At 37.7% G+C, this 17,059-nt stretch overlaps 1 protein-coding gene across 5 annotated transcripts in view; it reads right to left on the bottom strand.

Moving 5' to 3' along the window:
* The window catches only part of MAST4 (microtubule associated serine/threonine kinase family member 4), a 646,820-nt gene that overhangs the window by 82,990 nt on the left and 546,771 nt on the right, over positions 1–17,059 (bottom strand). For all 5 annotated transcript variants that reach the window (XM_049768741.1, XM_049768745.1, XM_049768746.1 and 2 more), the window contains one exon: positions 3,429–3,498. In XM_049768741.1, coding sequence (XP_049624698.1) covers positions 3,429–3,498 — 70 coding nt within the window. The remainder of the gene's footprint in view (positions 1–3,428; positions 3,499–17,059) is intronic.

Below are 17,059 nucleotides of genomic sequence, written 5' to 3'. Positions count from 1 at the left end.
CTTATCCGCAGACAAAACTACACTGCCAAAGCAAAGTTTTATTTTGAAAGGATTGTTTTTCTCTGTGGGTAGAAATCTCAATGTTACAATAAATGTAGAGGAGGCCAATGATGGGAAAGCAAGATGCAAAGAGACTGGTCATAAACAAACAATTCAAACAAACAAAACAAAACAAAAACCCTAGTCTCAACACTATTCACTAAATTTGGTTAATATGGAGCTCAATTAAGAAAGAATGAAAAAGTCCTCCTATCAGCTGGCTATCACTGTATGAAGAGAAAGAAGGCTTCTTTACTTGTTAAATTATTAGAGGCATCTGACCTGATGTGTTTTATAGTCTAGTTGATACTGAAACAAGATGCCAACAACACAGTGCTACCAGCCAAAATGTCTTCCTGAAGAAATTCTGGAACTGTAAGGGGCAGGTGGCTTTTTCACAAGGGCTCATGGAGCTGATGATATGAATGTGGGCTGTAATTCTTTTCTAGTAATTCACTTGTGGAAACATAGCCTGTGATTTAACTGGGTCAGTAAAAACTCAGGAACTAAAAAATACCCTCAAGATTGATTTAGGGTTCAGTACTTCTATAAAAGTGAAATAGATGCAGGTAGACCTTAAACACTTCGGGGCATTACAAAACAACTTTAACATTTCCCTGTTACCAATTAAAAACAAAAACAAAAACAAAAAACCACAGGTAACTCCAAAATTAGTTGGCTTTTAAAGAAGTAAGTAAAGTTAACAAAACGAAGCCATTTTTTGTCTTCAGAAAAAGTTAGTATACTCTAAGCTAAATACTAAAAACTAAATTCCTTCAAAATATGCATTAGGTAATACAGAATGCAGGTGTGCATCATATTTTCCTGTCTGAAACTAAATTGAACATCACAACACAGTGGCAGTTTATCACAAGATATAAGTGCAAACAGGAATGATTAATAAGCCTGATCTTTGGCCTTTCATCCAATAACTTCACATATGAGGCAATCTTTGTGGGACTATATACACAAATAAAAAGGTGCAGGTCTCCTTGTAGAGGCAGACTGGGGTGGGAGACAAATGAGGGTGAGAGGGACATTGGTGAGGGAAAGTGGACACTGGTGAAGGGATAGGTATTAAAATATTGTATACCTGAAACTCTATCATGAATAATTTTGGAATTTCACTGTGAGTAAATAAAACATTTACAAAATGGAAGTTTCCAAATGGTATTAACTCAAGGTTCAGAAATACACAGTAAAAGGTAAGGAATGAAGTTTCATTATTAGAGTATCCAGGTTTCCAAAATAAAAACCAACATTACTTTTATATATATTTGCTCTTTGAGCCACAATGGTGGTACTCAAGGCTCTGGGCTTAGGAATGGTTTCTGCCAGAAATAAACCTGGGTCAGCCACATGCAGGCAAGCACCTCACGCCTATACTGTGTTTCCAGATCCAGATTTTTAAAAATAATTTCTATGTTTTTAGGCAGTTCTCAGAGCTTACTCCTGTCTCTGTGCTCAGGAATCAATCCTGGTGGGGCTCAGGGACAATTTGTGATGCCTGGGATTAAACCAGGACTGATTATATGCAAGGCAAGTGCCCTACTGACTGAACTCTCTCTCAGCTTCTTTGGAAATCAACTTAAAATTTGAAGACAGAGACCCAGATGTTAAATAAAAATATACAAATATGAATTTATATGGTAAACATAGGTCTCATTTACTTGAATAAAAGTTTAAAAAGATGATCACTCATGTCCTAATCTAAATTAATACTTTCTGAAGAGTGTGGAGGGAGTTCCATCTGGAAATTCACGCAAAATGAACTAGAGGTCTCTTGTGATAATCTTCTGTCACGGTTTATGGTTTATTTGTCAAAAATTAACATGCCTGGAGGTTTGTGTGTTTTTTATAGCATAGAAACCAGATTCATCTCTCCCCCAGTCACCCACTTAATTATTAGATTCTCTTCATTTTTATAAATCTGGCAGGATTAAGAGACGATGATTTCTGCCATGTTTAAATGCACACTGTAATGAGATTTGCATTTTTCTTATTACTTAAAGTAATTAAATGCATTCCCTTTCTTCTCAGAGGTGGGACTATGGCAAGTCCTTGTTTATAAATTTTTTAAAGACTTTTTTTTTTCATCTAACACAGCAGCTGCCTCATGAATTAATATTCACTGGACAAGCACACACTTGGTGGAGCCCATTCATTTTTATCTTTTCTTTGCGGTGTTTAGATTGAAAAGCTGAAAAAGAAAATAAAGTTGGAAATAGGGGAAAATCAGGGTTCAGGTGTCAAGAATTCCTTGGAGATCACAGCTTAATTACTCTGTGTCCCCTGGTGGGTGAAAGCAAGGGACCCCACACAGGGCTACTAAACATATGGCGAGAACACGAGATGTTTACAGGAGAATCTTAATTAGAGAGAATTCCAAAAAGCATTGTAAACAGAGCCAGGCCTCTGAATTTAGTGAGACAAAATGCGGAACATACTGACAAACAGCTCTTAGGACACTGCAAAATTCATTGGGAAGTGACTGTATGAAAATGGATCCGCCTTTTTTTTTTTTAAACCAACTTCTGTGCTCTTTGTGAAGTGCTCCTCTAAGGGTATTTCTGGATCTTTGAGGAAAACTTAGCAAATATCTAGAGAACTCAGACTAGAACTGTAGGCTTCTTTCATTTTTTTAAAAGACCTCTTCTCTGGATAGAAAGGGGAGATGATATGTCTATGAGCACCACAGCCTGGGAGGGACAGGTTGAAGTCTCAGGACTCCAATTTCATTGGAGGCTATGCTGACTCTTGTAATGTCTCATTCACAGCAGAATGAAAATATGTCATCACAGTCCCATTATACAATACAATAAATATACTATATACAAATGAGTATATAAATGAATATGAAAATTATTTCTATAGATATACACATTCCATAGAAATAAGTACAAATATACATATTTCAACAACAACAAAAGTTGTAGTAGGACATAGAGATGAATTAGGTCCTTCAAACTGAAGATTGGAAAATTCTATTAAGAAATATGTGATCCTTAGGTATGGATCAGGTTCTGTACTCAAGGATGGGAGAAAAAGCAAATACTGCTATTTCTAAAACAAGCAAACAAGCAAAACACTGCTATTTCTGCTCTTCTGAGAGCCCTCTAGTTGTGAGAGACCAAGAGAGAGGACATAATTCTGATATGAGGCAGAAATCCTGGCTCAAGCTATCAAAGTGGGAAGGGACAAACAAGTTCTAGTTGGCCAAACACCACCATTGAGCAGGTTGGGTTATGGAGCAGCCTGCATTGTTTACAAGCAGGGTCTGACAAGGCAGAGGCAGGACCAAGGTGAGGTGGGAGGCAGGGCCAGCAGATGCCTTGAGGGTGGGATTCTCTAAGTGACAGTTTAGGACGCCACTCCCAAGAAGACCTTACCTCCGTGCAAATGAAAAATGGGCTGAAGCACTGGGGGAGAAATTTCTTGGGCTATCTTGAGGGCTATTTCCTGTAGAGAGAAAGAAAATATGATTATGATTATGATTATAACCTGGTTATGCTTTTATTTCATTAGTCATCTCCAGAATCTTCTATTCAGGAAGCTGCTGTACATTTGAGTAAAATACCATCTCCCCAATACTGTTTCCATTTTACGGGGATCAGAGAATTGGGGAGATGAGAGTTCCAGCACATTCATCCTTATCACCAGCTGGCAGACCTCTCATCTCTCATGTAACTATTTCAGGTGCTTCTTTGCCAGGTACTAGCATTTCAAATGGAAAGATGGATGGAGAAGCAGACGCTTCCACCACGAGATTTGAAGGAGAGGTGCATTTTATTTGAGGGGTAGCTTTCTGGCCATTGAAGGGAAACCATGAAAGTCAGAGCCCTCAACAATAAATTCTCATATTCCTAATTCCATATTTGAAAGTAGAGAAGTCAGAACTTGTCATCAAACAATGCCAAGAAGTCAGCAAGCAGTTCAAACTTATTTCTTGAATGACCTAGATCTGTCTTGGTATGACCAGAGAGGTTCAGTTGGATGAGCCTTTTCAATCTCTTCTACAATGGTCCTCTGCTCCAAAGCAGCTGGGCTGCAACTGGTCAGACAGCCTTTAAAAGCCACAGCCTCCTACTGACTGGCAGAGTCCTTCAGAGGTGGATAGGCACGTGGGCACTGGAAGGAGGGCAACTCCTCGGGGAACCCTCCTTTCTGCCCAAGAATACCCCGCCTGCTGCTCATCACTGACAACACTTGGCAGGCAGCTGGTGAGGGGCTAGCATAGGACACTCCAGACCACCCCTGCCTCCCTCTGCATGTTTAATTAGACCTGCTGAATGGTCTGAGGTCCCAGGTGAGACGAGCTGGCTTAACCACAGAGGTGAGAAGGAGCTGCACGCTAATCCTGCATGTTCTTGAAACTAAATGAAAATAAATGAGGAAAGGATGTCTAATCCTGAACAGTGAGCTGGTCACCACATTACTGATTTCTTAATGGAAGTGACCATTGTAATTAAGTCTAAGGAATACAAGATTGCACGTGAAAGCCTCCCCGCCTCGCTGTAAAGGTAAACAATTTATTGCCTGTGCGCACATTCGAAAGGGTATGTTTAGTGTCACTGGGAGGATGTCTGTACTGGCTACACACCTCTGCTGAAAATTTTCAATTAACTTAAGGTTGCAAATTTTATAGTGATAGCCTCAACAGATGCTATTAGCTTTATGAGAGACAGCACAATTAAAGCCAGTTAACTGGGAAGCACTGAAAAACCTATTTCTTTATGACTAGAGAATCAAGAAGCATTTTTCCCCCTGCTGCCATGAAATTTATCATGCTTTTGCATCTGTTGTTCCTTGGGTCTCTGGAGAAACACATTCTGCTTTTGTCATCTAGTAAACCATCTTCTCATACATTAATCTACACAACTAAATTAAGTTCTTTCAACTTCTCTCGACAGTCTTCATTCTCTTCCCCCACCCATGACAATTCACTTTGTATTCCTTGTCTTTATTTCTTGTATATTCTTTGTATATCTTTATATACATATATATCTTTAAATGATCGCCATAATTTCAAGATAGCTTTAAAAATTGTCCCTAGAGGCAAATAAATAAGGTCAGAAATCTTCACACATGTGGCTTTTAATTTTCTGGGGGGGGGGGGAATGCTCACTTTGCTTACATCCCACATGAAGTACCAGTAAATTATTAAAGAAAAACAAACATTTCATTTTTGAAACCAGAGAATTATGAGAACAATTTCTGCTAACCTTTTTTCCTAGGAAAAAATACAAGGTCAATGGAACATGGCACCAGATTCTTAACGCTGTGTAATTTTTTTCTTTTACTGATGATTCTGTTTTCATATGTACAGTTTATCTAGTCAGATATTTATCAAAGTGTTAAATAGATACCTATCTATTAAAATATAATAATATTTTGAATCTAAAAAGGAGGGCAGAATTAACCTAAACCTTTTCCATTTAGATACTGAATGCTCCTCAGGGAGCCATATAACCTTTTATAGGATCTGGTGATCTACAAAGTTGAGCATGAATGGATAGCAAGTGAGATACAGGTGAAGGTTCATTTAACTCTGCTCTTAAAAAGTGAAGCTGAAGCTACTATTAATGACCGTCAGAAATACTTTCCAATATTATGCTACTTTTGCAAGTTCCATTAAAAATACTCCTCATGCTCTCCCAAAATTCCTCATATTAATTTAAAATCAAATCCAAATTCCCACATTTTCAAGCTCAAGACAACGGAGTCATCTTGTCATATTGTCTTACAAATCATAGAACATTTTATGATGTTATATCAGACATAATAACTAGAAGTGAAATGAAAATTTATACTTTCACAGCCCCCCATTCCCTATTATCACAAAGGCTCTAAATTGTAACTGGTAATTTCTTTCTTTTTTTGCCTTTATTTTTGCCTTTTTGGGGCCTCACCCAGAGACGCTGAAGGGTTACTTCTGGCTATGCGCTCAGAAATCGCTCCTGGCTTGGAAAACCTATGGGACGCTGGGGTATTGAACCATAGTCCATCCTAGGTTAGCGCCTGCAAGGCAAATGCCCTACTGATTATGCCACTGCTCTAGTTGGTAACTGGTATGTATTTGTTGCTTGTTTGGGGGCCACACAAATTGTGCTTAAGGCTTACTCTTGACTCTGTGCTCAGAGATCACTTCTGGCAGCGTTCAAGGGAACATACAGGATGCCAGATATTACATTTGTGTGGGCAAGCTGCAGGGCAAGTGGCCTACCTGCTGTATTATTTCTTCAGCCTTATTATCTAGTAATTTCTTAATGACAAGAGATCATAGTTTAATTGGTAGAAATTCAGAAAACTCAAGTAAGAAATGAAATAGAGGGGAGTTTATTAAAGGGGACATAAGTAAAGCAAACACAATAAAAATAGGGCAATGTGGTATAGATAGATGTGAAACCCCAGATAATTTATACTGGTAAAGCCAATGAGTTGTGAACTGAGTTTATGGGGACTAACTGATAGCAAGTCTTGACAAACATTTGGAGGAGAGAAGGAGACACCAGAGATCTGAACCAGGCATGAGTTATGTTGGGTAGGTAGGAGAAAGGCTGTGGAGAAGAGGCTAAAAAAAAAAAATTAGATTAAAAGTGAATAGTATTTCCAATGTAGCAGAATAGAATAATGACTACTTTCTTTGAGAGAAAGAAAGTTTTGAGAGAAAAATGAAGTAAGGGTGACAGTAGACATGAAATATAGGAGGGTATTCTGCAGATCTCTATCCTTGAACAAAAACAATCCTCCCTCTCTCCTTGCCCCTTCTCCTCCCTCCCTTCCTCTCTCCCTCTTCCCTGCCTTTCTCTCCCTCTTCCCTTCCCCTCTCCCTCCCTCCTTCCCTTCCTTCTTCCCTCCCTTTCTCCCTCCCTTCCTTCCTTCCTACCTTCCTTCCTTCCTGCTCCTGACTTGGAACACTCCTGAAGTACCAGGGAGCTAAATTCAGTTGGCTTCATACAAGGCAAACACCTTACCCCTGCACTATCCCTCTGGTCCCATTAGAAAACTTTAAATATTCCTTAGGGAAAAACGGTCTGATTAATAGATTAGATAGAACAAGTTGATCTTTGAAGTCTTTGTTCTGATTTGAAATAATAATTGATTTCTTTGTTACTGACAGTCTCAGAAGGCTTTGGGGCTGCTGTCTTGTTACACAATGATCACAACACCAATTTAAAGCACCGCAAATTACAAAGCATGCCTTGCATAGTCTTCACTCAGAGAAGAAGGCCATGGAACTGCCTGGCATCTCTCCAGAGTGAGTGAGCAGGATGGATGGAAAGGAGAGTCCTATCCATGACCTTCACTCCTCGAGGCACTGCTCTCGGAATTCATCCACCCATCTGCAAAGCATTACCTGGGAGACTCTCAAATGAAAACTGGTGCCAGTTAATTCTCTGCCCATATGTGCAGCACTTGCTTATAACTCAAATCCTGCTGCTCCCAGGGATTTGCTGGCTCACGGATGTTCAGAGCTAGGACACTTTATAGACTGCTGCTGCTGACGCTGTTCTGACCTGAGAAAGTTTGGTCATGAGCAGGTACTGGGTAGGTAATTAACGCCATGCGCCCTAAGGGGAGGCTCGCCTGGATAATAAACAAGCGGTCTATCAAAATAGTACTCCACCTAACAGTGCAGCACAGGGAGCCTCATTTCCGAAGCAGTTATTGTTAAGAAAGCAATTTCCAGATTAATTAAATTGTTTGATTGCTTTGTAATTAGGTTGGAGGAATCCTGTGTCTTCACCACCAAGAAACAAGCTGCAAATCTTTTTAAAAGGCATATGCTATACTCACTATCGATTATTAATGTGCTTTTAATAGCTGTCTGTTCAGAAAATGAGAGTTTCTGGTTGCCTTTTTAATTTTAATCAGGACAGAGAACTCCAAGAATTAATGATAATTGCCATCTGAAACTCCTGGAAGATCAAAGAGTAAGCCCCATTTGAATCCTGTTGTCATTACTAAAGATCCACTTAAAGGTTGTTTTACACCATAAGGATCAAGACTGTATTTCTCTTGCTCTGTAGGAGGTTCTGTGCAATGAAGCAGCACTGCTTGAAAATCTTCAAGACTGAGGCCAGAGAGATAGTCCAGGGTTAAGGGGAGTGCCTTGCACTCAACCAACTCTGTTTTGATCTCCTATACTGCATATGATCCCCAAGCACTCTAGGAGTGATCTCTGAGCACTTGCCAAGTGCTTACAACACACCTTAAGATCAATTTCACTGAAGCCAACATGGATATCCTTGCAGGGTGAATGTCAGTAGACATGATGGGACAGTCTTCACAAAATGAGTGATATAACTTAGGGAGGGGGCCTCCGATGATTGCATGGTGGCAGTTAGTAGTTGGAGTTGCAACCCTGGGGTGTTTTCTATCTGTTAGCTTAAAAGGGGCAATATTTCTAGTTAGGCACTGAATAGCTGTTTTTCATTAAAAAATGGCTAGGGGTGGTAGGACAGAAATATTTGGGTCACACCTATGGGGTCGACAAAGGAACTGCTAGCCAGGAATGGTAACTGCTACCCTGTCATGGCAATTTGAAAAAAAAAAATAAGTCATGTCTCCTGAAAAATTTCATCCTGTCCTGCCAGACTCAGTTGATACAAGAAGAGGCAGAAATCTGCCTGTCATTTAGACACCTGTCCCAGAAACTAGTTTCTTTCCAGATGTCATTGCAGAATATTAATTCAACTTGGGCAGCTGTTTCAAATCTATACATCCACTAAAAAATCTGGTCTTCAGTGAAGCTGTCTCTGGAGAAGTTGGGAAGGGTTTGAGCAGGCCATGAACACAGCAGCCCTGCATGCCTGCCTCTAAAAAATCAAGAGAAAGACGAGCCTACACAACACACAAAGGCTTTTGGAACATCTGGACTAACTGAACTTTTCTTATTTTCTCTGCCCCTGATTTATTTATCCTACTCTTGTTTTCCCTGCTTCTGATTTACTGACCAAAACTATGTCATCTAATTCATCCTACAAGTACTTTTGCATTTTTCAAGACAGTGAGAAGAACACTATGATATATTTACAATTTAGACAGATCCCTTTAGCAGACTATAGCCAGTGGGCTTTAAACAGCATGGAAGCTAGACTTGGTAGATGAACAACATAGATAACTTCTGGTAAGAGCAGATGATTTCTGGACAGGATTAGTGTAGATCTCAAGAATGCTGTTGTAGTATAATCAACAAGATTTGCTTAAAAACAATCACTGATTTGAGTGGGATGATTTATGGTAAAAGAGAAAACAAGATGACCCTCTTAAGTTTTAAGACTAATCACATGATGAATTGGTGGCAGTAACTGAGATGGGGAAGATTGAGGGGAAAAAAACAAGGCTTCTGAGGCTAAATGTTAAAGTAATCTTGAATATCTGGGTATGCATTATTATATATTTGACTTACATAGGCACCTCAATAATTTCAAATCTATTCAAATGATCTCATTCCACGTTATATGCAATTCTATAAAATGTTGCATTTCCTCACAGCTTTTACATCACATTTATATTACTTAATTAAATATTTACAAATTCTGTTAGGTTTTTTTTAATTGTACTTTAGAGCAAATAACATTTTTCCCAGCTCACATTAATTAGCACCCAACAGATTTAATAGTCATGATGAGTTTCTGACATATAAATCAATCAACACTGCCAGTAAAAAGGTTTGTAGCAAAGGAACATTTTATAAGCTAAATACTAAAGTTGTAAAAGGTAATGATCATTTCAATCATTCAGTCATTCAATCATAGGTAAGTGTAATAAAATATACAGACATGTACTTCCTATGTCATTTCTCTATTCCTCTCAATAACTTATACCTAACTTCTGGTCATATAAACTGGCATTAAATGTTGCCCCACAAATAGTACACTTTAAAATATCAGTGTTTAAACTAGCCCCAATTCCATATTAAAGAAAGAAAAGTATTGTGATTTTTTAATTCAATAAAGATGTGTTTTCAATCCTTTTAAGGCACTTTTGAGCCCACTGCTAAAGCAAAATAAATAGTTGAAAGGTAAGCCCCAAGATCTGAAAACCAACAGTGAGAATCAACCTTGCCAATTCTGAACTTACCTTACAAAACCAATTCTGAATGCTTATTGGTGTAAAGAGAAAATTCTCTTAAACCAAAGCCCCTACATATACTGATATTATTTCTAAAAATAACTCTTAATGATGATACCATACTGAGAATATACTATCGAAAAGGACTTAAGAAATGGACATGTCATGCTTTCTAAGGAACAACTGAGGAGGCTAGGGGTGGAAAGTATGTCGTGAGTTGAAGAGACATACAATAGCAGGTCAATTTCTACATTATAAAACTCTCCAGATGCCTATTGTCCCCATTTCATGAAGCTATTTCCCTGGAATTTGTGCAGTGTGTTTGAAATGCTGTGGCGTTGACATGAATCCCTCAGAGAGATGTTATAATAGGTTCCTGAGAATGTTTTAGCTTTTCATTGACCCTTCCTTATTACTTTGAATTGATGTCACATTGCAAGGTGATCTCAAGTAAAGATTGGTGAATGTCAAGAGTGATGAAGAAAGTTGATTTTTTTTTATTGTATGTTTCCCTCTCCTCTATAAGTAATTTGTTTCCAAGCAATAGAGACCACTTTCAGCCTTTGTTTAAAGTTACTGAGAATCATTTGTAAGGTCAAAGAAAGGGAGGTAAGACCTCAGTCATTATACATTGTATTTTTAAATTTCATGAAGCTTTATGAAAATTGATTTATACTCTATCTTAGATAATTAACCTCAAAATCTAGATAAAAGACCAAGTTAAAGAATGTAATCTATCATGTGTATATTTCCTATTTTATATAAGGGATTTTAATTTTTTGACAGAATTAGATACAAAGAATTTCCCTTTTCACCTAGAATAGGAGGTGGATGCTATCAGGAAATTGGTTCCTTTCAGACTGGCAGCTTCAATTGATGAGAAATTTCTAGTACAAGAGGAAGAATTTAAACAAATCATAAAATAAAATTACATATATAATTTTTAAATCACATCTAAGTGTTTTCTCTATTATAATCTTCTTCCTATCAGATTAGTTATTGCATCCTATTGAAAAATAAAGACTAGATTTAAGGTGGTTTTTTTTAAACAAATGGTAAATGTTTCTGGAATCTGGTTCACAAAAATTACATCTCTATGAAGCAAGACATGTGCACATATTTTTTAAAATAGCAACTCAATCAGTTTTCAGTTCCTAACTCCAGAAATATGTTCAAATTTGAAAGAATCAAAGAATTCGATTTTATTGCTTCATAATAGAACATATAATATGCCAAGCATCTCACACATCAGAATTCTGAATTTCAGTTCTCATAAATCATACAAAATCTTGGAAATCCTCAGATTTGAAGATGCTTTCTCTTCTATCTTTTTCTCACCCTTTCCTCTTCTATTTTTTTTTTTTGATAAACAGTTCTCAATTTGAGACACATTAGGAGAATCACTTGGCAAACTTCAAAATGCTGATGCCCATCTCTGTCCCAATCCTTTGTAATGAAATGATTATGATACAGTGCCAGGATTTAAGCAGATCCTAAGGATTTCCTTGCACGCTATAAATCCCAAACCCAAACTTCCAGTTCCCCTTTAGTCTTCTATTTGTTTTTCCGACTTTCCCATTTCCTTCTATAAATCTCCATTTCTCCTCCTCATATCTGGGATACTACTGATTCAATGTTTGTAATATGTTTACCTCACTCTGATCTCCAAATATCATCAAAACGGGAGTCAGACCTAAAATTCCATCCTTATTGATCCACTATGTCAACACTCTGGAAAACCCACTTGCATAGTTAAGTTTATCAATGAGTTTCCAAGCCCCATTGCTACTCTCCTTAATATACACCCATTTCCTCCTACAATTTCGTTTTCTCTAAAACTGAATATATCCCTAAACTAATATATGTGTCATTTCTATATCCCAGAGTCAGAATTCAAAGTCTTCTTAAAAGGGAAATATTGGAAAGAAGACATGAAACTAATTTTGATTACACTTTTACTATCAACTTGAATCATTTGATTGCCCAAAACCATAAACCAATTTTTACTTTCATCACATTTCAACAGTACATGTATGAGATACTTGATCTAAAACTACTAATTTCTGCTTTCAACTGCTTTTTTTTTTCTGCTTTCAACTTTTTAACGAGCATAGTATTATGTAGTCTTTGAGTATTAAGTTACTCTTGTTTTGACAACAAAAATTGAGTTATGGGGATCTCAATAAGAGAACAACATATTTTATTTTACCCTTTATTATAAAACAATATACACATACATATAGAAGGAAAAGGTCAATTTATTCCTCTAAGTTTATTATTTGTATTTATTTGTCTTTGGTTTTACTTGTACATTGAGGCCATTTTATAATACACTTAAGATGTTCCTCCCATTTATGATTTGATTTTATTTACTCTTAGTTTGAATGGGTCTCTATGTGTTGTGTGCTGTGCCAGAGAGAAAAACCAGATTTCTTTCATGCTCTTCAATAGTGAGCCAGATCCAGGGATCTATGCTTATCTTTTACTTTTGTGGTGGTAGCTTTTCTGTGAGGAAACTTCTGGGAAGAAATCAAATATATCAGTCATTTATATTTTGTATTTGTTTGAAAAGCTCTTTCTTAATGCAACCATATTTTCTTCTAGTACTTTTACAGTTTGTATTTTAATGAAAAATTTTCCTATATGTAATTGAAATTTTTTGGCAAAAGGAATGCGATAACAGTCTGATTTCTTTTGCAAATGGCTAACCAATTGATTCAATACTTTTTATTGACCTGCAAAATCTTCATTTTACTTAATTATTTATTAATAATATATAATATATTATTATATAATTATATAATATATATTAATAATATATATAATATTACTTAATTATTTAAGTAAATATTTATTATTATTAAGTATGCACATTTAAATGGCAAGAAATTTTGTGTTATGGAAGGTGAGTTACAGAAGATTAAGGTAAAGCGGTGAATGGTGGAGACCATAGAGGATACAAGAAGACAAAGAAGAAAAGTAATTGGAATCATAATAAAATTGGTAATAACTTTAGGACAATAATCCTCTGTGAGAACCAGGAGTCTCAATTTTAATCAAATACACCAGATGATTCTTAGCTACACAGCAGTTTCTGAATCCTAGCTTTGCAACAGTGAGTTTTTAAAATCAATCTTCACATTAAAATAGCCTAGAAAACTTAAAAATACCACTGGTCAAGTCACACTTTCTTTAGAATAGGCCTGGAGGTGGAAGAGGGAATCACTTTCTCTGCTTTTTTTTCATTTCCTCTGTTGTTATGATGACCAGACTGTATATATTCTCAATTGTGGTAACTGTCAAGGCTTGACCTATCATGTGCTCTTGGGATCACACTCCTTTAGTTGTGGGGCTTATACATCTGATTGGCAAAAATTTGGGGGGGTGGGATCACCTCTTTTACTTGTGATGCTTGTGTACATTCTGGGTGTGCTTCCCCCAAAAGTTGCTACAGGGTTCACAGAGGGCTCTTCCAGGATTGTAATCCTGAGGTACAACATGTAGTTCTCAGGCATCTCTTTCACAGTAGTACTCATGGAGAAATACACCCTCTAACTGCAGTGCTCAGACACACATAGTTATGGTGAAGTCAGAGATTGCTTGCACCAGAGATCACAGACAACTGAGCTTCCAGGTTTAAAGAACAAAGCCCCAAGATTATGTCTGTTGCAATGTGGTGGCACTGGGGACTGAACTCATGACCTCAAAAGGCAAGCACATTAGCCAGTAAGCCATTACCTGCCCTCATCCTCCCTATGATTTTTAAGATTTCTTAGGTCATTCCAGTGTGCATTTAACTTTAAATATGGCACCAAAAATTATTTTACAGATTAGGTTGTTTTCTAATACTTAGATATCAAACTTGCCAGAATACATGGGTAGCATAGAGGTATGATGTACACACACACACACACACACACACACACACACACACACAGGACCACAGAATGAACCACATTGAAAGAATGAGATCCCAACTCCTAATAACCAAATTTACAAATGTGCCTGTCAAGGAGGCAGGCTGTGGGGGTGGGTGGGAACTTGGGGACATTGGTGAAGGCAAGCTGACATTAGTGATTAGACTGGTGTTGGTATCTTGTATGCCTGAATAACTTTGTAAATCATGTAACCTTAATTTTTTTCAATGATCCTCAATACAGTTTCCATCGAAGTTGTTTCATGATCAAGTGCATGAGAAAATGCTATCCCTAACAATGCTGAGTGGAAAGAATATTAGTTCAACGACTTGGTTTCCTTTATAAAACAGATTCACAGAAAGTGGTGATCTCAAAGTGATCACATGTTATCTATGACATATATATGATATCAAATCAGAAACTGAAGGTTCTGATAGAAGTACTCTGGGCCCTGGGTGTTTGTAAAAAATCATACAAGGATAACTTGTGTCAAACTTTAGACACTACACTGCAGTAATTCTTTCTTCTCATTCTTTTCTGACCTTCCAAGTAGTGCTAAAGAGGCTTGAAGTCTACTCCTGGCAACACGGTGCACAATTTGGAGGTCTTATGACTCAGTGCTCAGGTATAGCTCCAGAGGTCCACAAGACCATATCTTGAGTAATAAGGGGTCACCAGAGCTAGACCTGATGTGTTCTGATGTGAAACGGCAGGTAAACAGCTCGCAGACAGTCAGGCTTGTGGAAATATTAGCTTTATTCGGTTGACAAGACTGAAGTACAAATCTCAGCCTTAGTTCCAGCAAAAAGCCTTTTGCCTTCCACAGACCCTTGTTTTTATCCCCCAGAATCAGGTACCACCCAATGGTGGGATCAGATACCACCCAATGGTGGAAGCAGAATCAGGTACCACCCTAGGGTGGGGGCAGAATGCCAGGTCACACCCTAGGGTAGGGCACAATCACCCATCAGGCTAGGGTCAGTAACATAATAATCCCATAAGATATTTACATACAACAATTCCCCCGTTTGTTTTTAGTAAACAAACAATATTGTCTACAATTATTAAAGGAAAAGCTAGTCAATAATAAAAGAGCGGCTGTTTGCATAAGCGCATCACAGGAAAACGTAGAGAAAAACTTCTAACCTAAACACAGGGTGTCTAAAACCAGAAACACGTATCAAGGAATCAACTACAAGCTCCTGAGAAGATAAATCTAAGACGTATATAGATCCTTCAAAGAGACGCCAGAAAGGTTGTGTAGCAGGCGAGAAGAAGCACCTTTTCTTTATTTGTAGTTGTTGTTGTTGTTGGTTTTTGGGTCATACCTGGCAGTGCTCAGGAGTTACTCCTGGCTCTATGCTCAGAAATCACTCCTGGCAGATATTGGCATTCAAACCAATGACCTTTTGCATGTGAGGCAAATGCCTTATCTTCATGCTATCTCTCTGAACCCATTTTCATTCAAGTCCAGGTAGACCAGAAAGCCCATTTTGGAGGAAGAAGCATATACCCCCTGCACGAGGGGGGGGGGGTGTCACTGCAATGATGATCAATAAGCTTCTGGACTTAATCCAAGTTCTTTTTTTTTTGTTTTTTGTTTTTTTTTTTTTTGGTGGTCCCTCGGATTATGTGTATGCCCTGTTCAGATGAAACATACTTTTTCTAGGTGGAAGTCAGGCGGATGAGCACAGCATATGCCATCATCACCATGAGGCTGACAAAAAAGGAAAGGAGTCTGAGGGGGGAACTTTGGGACTGCTACGAATATTGGAAACTGTCCGCTAAACATAAATCTTTTTAACTGCTTTCAACTAGAGGCAGATGGTGAAGATGGCCACAAGATGCACAGAGCATTCAGCTGGTGAAACGTTTAATGCCCATAAAAAAAAGAAACTTTTTTGTTTGTTTGTTTGGGGCCACACCCATTTGACGCTCAGGGTTACTCCTAGCTTGGGGAGACCATATGGGTCCCCAGGGGATCGAACCGTGGTTTGTTCTAGGCTAGCACTTGCAAGACAGATGCCTTACTTCTAGTGCTACTGCTCTGGCCCCAGAAAAGGGGAACTTTTAAATAACTTGCAAACCTGACTCTAAACGTAGCAAACATATGGTCATGGTAGAGAATATGGAAAATGCATTCAATGATAAAAATGAAATTTGGTACTGTTGCTGATGTAATATTGTGTAGCATTCTGTGTATTTTTGGGGTGTGTACATGTATAGATAAACACATTTTTAAAGGGTGTCACAATGCTGGAGAGCTAGTACAGTAGAACTTGAGGTACTTGCTTGCAGCTGTACCCAGTTCAACACCCAGCACAAATCACCAGGGTCAGTCTTGAGCACAGAGCCAAGAAGAGCCCCTGAAGATCACTAAATTTGGTTCCCCAAACCCCTCAAATTGTAAATAAACATGATTACAAACTATTTTCAGTTTTAGTTTGCGCATTTCAGCCTGTTAAAATCAGGTTGCAACTGTAATAGTTCTTTAGAAATGTATTCTATTTTTGATATGATTGTCAATGGCTATAAATCATTTGTATTTAAATCATTTTGTATTTTTTCTTAGGGAGGGGTTGGGGTCACACTCAGCTATGCTCAGGGCTTAATTCTGGCTCTATTCTCACTAAAACAAGAGTCAGGAATCCATATGAGTTGCTGGGAATTGAACCGATAGGATATGTTTAAGGCAAACTCCCTGTCCACTGTACTATCTCTCTAGTCCTCAGTTAATCATCCCTACAATTTAATCATCATTCCTTATTACTTAATACTTAGGCCTGTGCTTCTCTAATAGTGCACTAATTAATAACATATTTATATGTTGTTCTGAGTAATTCCTTGGCATTTTCTTTTAAATTATATTTCACAAGAATAGTTAAAAAATATAGAGTTCTTGACCTAGTACTGTGATGCTTTCTAAGACTGTAAATTTACATTGCTGTACCGGGTATACCCTTCTTACTATACCATGATTAAAAATGATGTTTGGGTTTTAATATTTGCAAATCAGATGAAAAATC

This window comes from Suncus etruscus, chromosome 2 (assembly GCF_024139225.1).
Source record: "Suncus etruscus isolate mSunEtr1 chromosome 2, mSunEtr1.pri.cur, whole genome shotgun sequence".
Taxonomy (NCBI): Eukaryota; Metazoa; Chordata; class Mammalia; order Eulipotyphla; family Soricidae; genus Suncus; species Suncus etruscus.
The sequence above is the reverse complement of the archived record's forward strand: the minus strand, read 5'-3'. Positions and strand labels throughout refer to the sequence as shown.